This window comes from Palaemon carinicauda, chromosome 33 (genome assembly GCF_036898095.1).
Source record: "Palaemon carinicauda isolate YSFRI2023 chromosome 33, ASM3689809v2, whole genome shotgun sequence".
Lineage (NCBI taxonomy): Eukaryota > Metazoa > Arthropoda > Malacostraca > Decapoda > Palaemonidae > Palaemon > Palaemon carinicauda.
The window spans coordinates 61,120,099-61,126,167 of record NC_090757.1 but is presented as its reverse complement, the minus strand read 5'-3'; the positions used below and the strand labels follow the sequence as shown (position 1 = coordinate 61,126,167).

Below are 6,069 nucleotides of genomic sequence, written 5' to 3'. Positions count from 1 at the left end.
TCACCTTGTCAAATATTTTTTGGATCACACTATTCAGAATGAGGAGGGTAGATTAGTTATGCCACTTTTGTGGAATGCAAAAGTATCTCGTATGCTTGGTAAAAATTTTCATTTGGCAAAAGTTATTTTGGAATCTATTCTTAAAGAACTAAAGAGAAATCCATCTCATTTAGTTAATGAATGAAGCCCTAAAAGAACAGGAAAGGGTTGGAATAATAGAAAGGATTCCTAATCTTGATCAGTTTGTACATGAACACCCAGAACACTCTTTTTTGCCTCATATGGATGTGTTCAATTTGAATCGTGAAATTACCAAATGTAGAGTTGTGTTTCTATCAAACTTGTGTGAAAGAGACTCAACCAAGGGTCAGACAATAAGTCATAACCAGGCCATACATGCAGGTCCATGCCTAAATCAGAAACTTTCTTCATCATTACTACATTTAAGGTTTGATAAATAGTTAGTATGCTTTGATCTATGCAAAGCCTTTAACCAGATTGCATTAAGTGATGTTGATGTTAACAGACTGTTTTTTATGGTATAAAAATGTTGAGAAGGGAGATTTTACCATTGTTGCAAATCGAAATGTTAGGTTGAGCTTCGGCTTAAGATGTTCCCCAACTTTGTTGATGCTCGGTCTTTACAAGATTTTGATTTTAGATTCTGAGCATGATGAAAACCAGTTGCATGAGTTAAAAAGGTGCATTTATTCTTTGTCTTATATGGACAATTGTGCTTTTAGTGCAAATGAAATTGAGAATCTGCACTGGGCATATTCTGTGGTAGGATCTATATTTTCTCCTTATGGTTTTGATCTACAACAGTTCGTTACTAATGACGGGTCTCTACAGGGAGAAATAGATTCCTGCACAGGTTCTGAAACGGCAGATGTTGTTAAACTTCTTGGTATGCAGTGGAATCGAACACTTGATTGTCTGTTAGAAAATAAATTTCAGTTGAATGGTAAGGCTAAAACTAAGAGGGAAATTTTAAGTACCATCGCCTCTCACTTTGATCTTTTTGGTTTTACTGGACCCATCCTAAATCGAAGCAGATCATTTCTTCATGGTCTTCAGTGTGATAGAAATTTAGGATGGGACGATCAATTATCACCAGAGTTACGTAAAGAATGGCACAATATCGCTAATCAGGCCAATTCTACTCCTGATATTGCTATTGATAGATTTGTTGGACGTAGGGATGGAAAATTTCATTTGGCTGCTTGCTGTGATAGCTCTAAATTACTATATGGTGTTGTTGTGTACATCACTGATATTGATTCTATGTCGTAAAGTTTTGTCATGGCAAAAAATCGTATGATAAATAGACAGTTGGAAAGTAAAAGCATTCCATCTTTGGAGATGCAGGGAGTAGCCTTTGCAACGGAAGTGGTTTAAGATTTGTATAACGAATTAGCTGGACCATTATGCATAGGAAATGGTTTTAGATTTGTATAACGAATTAGCTGGACCATTATGCATCAATCCTTTGAATATTGTTGGCCTTCGTGTGTTTTCCGATAGTCAGGTAGCACTCTCTTGGTTGAATTCTTCTACTAATAAATTGTCAAAAATGCATAAACGGTCAGTTTTTGTGATGAATCGAATTCAGCATGTAGAGAACTTATGTACAAAACACCCAGTCCATTTTGCTTTTGTTGGAGGGAATGAAAATCCCGCAGATGCACTAACTCGTTGCCTTTCATATCGTAAGTTGATGCAAACCAATTTTTATTCTGGTCTTGAATGTTTTAAGGAAAAGGAAACCTCCCTATGCAGTGAAAAGGTAACTTATCATTTATTGTTCCAAATCCTTATGCAGAGTGCAAGCTGGATAATAGTTTGGAAACAGAGGAGTCTATGTGTACTAGTTCCAATGTTGTGGCCATGTCAGATGATTTTGAATATTTTCTTTCATTTGAAGAATTTTCCAGTTTTGATTTACATGTATCTATTCATGAGAAAATTATTCTTTTCGTAGAAAAGTTAAAGGGTCGTTTGAAAGCTAAGCACTCCAATAAATTTGCTCATTTAGAATTAAAGAGCAATAGTATACATGAAAGAGCTTGCAAGTTAGTTATACTACAGGATCAACGGACACATTTCCCTGAGGTTTTTACATATTTCAGCTGACCTACTCAAAGAAAAAAAAGACATGCCTAACATAGTAGGTCAGCTTAATATTTACGTTGACAACGATGGTTTGCTTCGAGTACGTAGCAAGTGTGACAAACTCATTCGGAGGCATGGTTTTCCTTTGTTGCTGGCTAAAAATAGCCATCTAACTTCCCTGATTGTGCACAACCTACACAAAAAGCTCAACCATATGGGATGTTACTCTGTTTTGTCAGAAATGAGAAAGCGGTTTTACATGCCGTCATATTTTTCAGTGGTTAAGAGAAACCTCAGAGAATGTGTTTTTTTGTCGTAGGTTCAAGTCAAGAACCATCAGTATTAATCAGTCTCCCTACAGGAAATGGAGAGTGTCACCACCTAATGTCCCCTTTAGATATGTATTTATGGATTTCATTGGCCCATTGAGCGTTAAACAACAGGGTAAGAAAGGAAAAATCTATCTACTATGTATCACTTAAATGTGGAGTAGAGCAGTTAATTTGATTATTTGTTCAGATCTTTCTGATAAAGAATTTTTTAGAGCCTTTCAGATTCATTGTTTCCAGTTTGGAATCCCTGAATATTGTATTAATGACATAGGCTCCCAATTAGTCTCTGCCTCTAATTAAATTATTGACTACATCAAAGATCATGAGACTCAGTCATATTTTGAACACAATGGGGTCCAATCTTTAAAGTTTGAACAATTTGTCAAGGGTCATAGTCAGTTAGGTTCGATGGTGGAAGTATGTGTTAAACTTGTTAAAAGATTGATCTATGGAGCTATTGGTAAGAATGTCTTAGAATACCATGATTTTGAGTTCTTAATTCTACAAGTCATTCATTTAGTCAATCGTAGGCTAATAGCATTTAAAGAAGCTTTAAGGGATCAGATCGGCGATGACATTCCAGAACCTATCACCCCAGAAAATTTGATTCACGGGTATGATCTGATATCGGTTAATATAATTCCCGAATTGCATGGGGGGAGAGACCCTGACTGGATTCCTGAAAATTATTCTCAATCAAAGTTCAAGCAAGATTACAATTAATTGCAAAAGGTGAGAAACAATTTAGTTAAACTATATCAGGAAGAATTTATTGCTAATCTAATACATCAAGCTGTAGATGTCCCTGATAGATACAAACCAGTCACTCATAATAAGATCTCGCCTGGAGATATTGTACTAATTAAAGAAAATTTCACCAAGCCAAATAACTACCCGATGGGCGTTGTAAAAGAGATTATTACAAATACTTTGGGTGAGGTTACTGGTGTCACTGTCCTTAAAGGGAAAACCCAAGAACTTGTGAAGAGACATTCGTCAGTCATTATCCCACTTCTCACCCGGAAAGATGAAATTCCTTATGATTCTAAAGTTGATGTACAGGAGTCTCAAGTACCCAAGGATACTAGAGTTAAACGCCAGGCTGCTATTGACAGCTCGGAGTGGACTAGAAAAATCTTGGAAGCTTAAAATGATTTATCTGTTTCGGGTGAATAAAAAGAGACTCTAATTGTAAATAGTTAGTATATAGAGTATTTGGTTGGGCATTCAACTGTGAATAATGTCATGTTATATCTAAATTTTAATATACCTTTGTATATTGAATGTATTAAATATTCTTTTGTAATTTAATGTTTCAACTTTTCTTGTTTTGGGGATCCTATTTATCATGAGTTTCTGTATTCAATTTATTTAGTTTATATAAATAAATTGAATCCCCTTCCCCCAGTGTAGAAAATATTTTATCGTGAACCAAAATTGGAGAAGTTGAAAGTGATTTCTTTTGTTGTTAAGTATAAGATAAGTATCAAACTTCCTAATTATTATTCGTATTATCATGTTCAAGTGTTGAGCGGGGCTGACTTTTGGTTCCTCTAAACAACCCTGTTACTAGTGATCTGTTGCCTAGGATTGTTTTTTAAGGTGAACTGCTTGTTTACGCTGTTGTCCGAGAGCTGGAAGTTTTTGTCGAGACGATCGGAGTTCCAAAGCCAGTTCTCAGGCAAAATCCTTGTAGTATGGTGGACATTTTTACAACTCGCTCATGGGAGGATAAACCCCTAGTGATACTGACACTATGCCACTTTGGGGGGGCAGCAGGAGCAACAGTAATTTAGTGAAAGGCAGGAGTATTGAGGTGAGTCAGCCTTTTCACGTCTGAACATGAGTTGATCTGATACCCTAGCCATAATGATTTAATACATTGGATTAAATTAGTTCCCTTCTCCAGACTTTGTTAAAAATAAATCTCGGGATCAAAAGAAATTACGATTTTTCCAATTTTGTTTTTACAGTGGATTACCACTTTTATTGTGAATTCATCCATTTTTATTCGTGAATTACCACATTAGGCTATTAGCTGAAAAGTTTTGTTTTTGTTGGATTACCACAGTTTATGAACAATGTATGGATCGGAGTTGTGGGGAATGAAAGTGATGGAGAGACAGAAATTGAATGTGTTTGAGATGAAGTGTCTAAGGAGTATGGCTGGTGTATCTCGAGTAGATAGGGTTAGGAACGAAGTGGTGAGGGTGAGAACGGGTGTAAGAAATAAGTTAGCAGCTAGAGTGGATATGAATGTGTTGAGGTGGTTTCACCATGTTGAGAGAATGGAAAATGGCTGTCTGCTAACAAAGGTGATGAATGCAAGAGTTGATGGGAGAAGTACAAGAGGAAGGCCAAGGTTTGGGTGGATGGATGGAGTGAAGAAAGCTCTGGGTGATAGGAGGATAGATGTGAGAGAAGCAAGAGAGCGTGCTAGAAGTAGGAATGAATGGTGAGCGATTGTGACGCAGTTCCGGTAGGCCCTGCTGCTTCCTCCGGTGCCTTAGAATGACCGCGGAGGTAGTAGCAGTAGGGGATTCAGCATTATGAAGCTTCATCTGTGGTGGATAACGGGGGAGGGTGGGCTGTGGCACCCTAGCAGTACCAGCTGAACTCGGTTGAGTCCCTTGTCAGGCTGGGAGGAATGTAGAGAGTAGAGGTCCCCTTTTTGTTTTTGTTTCATTTGTTGATGTCGGCTACCCCCAAAAATTGGGGGAAGTGCCTTGGTATATGTACGTATGTATGATGAACAATGTTTGTGGTTTTAAATTTAAAAATCGAATTCCATCGAAGGTACTTTTAGTGAACGGATTCCCGTTTTGAGTTTTGTTTTTGTTAACACGGATTCCCGTAATGATTTAGTTTCCCTTTTACCTAAACAGTTTTACAGGGAGTGTTTTTTGTTTTTCAGATCCTGAGAGACATGATAGTCATTGGTAGGGGCTTGCTTCATATGGTTGTTTTCCGGTGAAGTAAGTTACTAACTTGAGGGAGGCAGGACAGCAATTAATCATCTTAGGTCTCTCAACCAGTAATTTTTATCCAAAATATTAATTAAATCAATATAACTGGACTTTTAAGAACTTTTTGCTTCATTTACCTCATTTTATTTGTTTTTACCTTGCAATTGATAAAATATTGTGTACAATCAATACACTAACTACCTTTCACTCGCTGACAAAATCTCTCTCTCTCTCTCTCTCTCTCTCTCTCTCTGGATTTGGCAAACAAAAAATAAATAAAAATAAAAACAAAAATAATCCTCCACAATATCTAATTGCACTTCACAACTTTCCTTCTTTAAAATATATTCTCAAAACCATCCACACTGCCAACCTGTCAATTCTATCTTTAAAAAGTTTTTCACGGTTTGTGCATTCTTGCAAAAACATTTGATCCATCATTATCTCCCGATCTCCACTGTTCTTTTAACTATCAGATCCATAACTAAAATTTAAGTTTACTTTCTATATACAAACTTTATCATATACCTTTCCTGGCATACTAAATAATCTTATGCCCCATAATTATTACAGCCGCCAATATAATCTTTACCTTTGCACACTCCAAAAGTTATTTTTCTAATATATCATAAACCATTTCCTCGGCCAGATAAAAAAAA

General features: G+C 36.5%; 1 protein-coding gene across 1 annotated transcript; it reads left to right on the top strand.

Annotated features, from left to right (window-relative positions):
- Positions 1-510: 510 nt before the first annotated feature.
- On the top strand, positions 511-1,293 carry LOC137626205 (uncharacterized). The gene has a single exon (XM_068357280.1). The coding sequence runs from the start codon at positions 511-513 to the stop codon at positions 1,291-1,293; it is 783 nt and encodes a 260-aa protein (XP_068213381.1).
- Positions 1,294-6,069: the final 4,776 nt, after the last annotated feature.

What these genes read in the sequence shown, in the direction of transcription:
- LOC137626205 (XM_068357280.1), top strand. Translation starts at nt 511, where the DNA reads ATGTTGATGTTAACAGACTGTTTTTTATGGTATAAAAATGTTGAGAAG.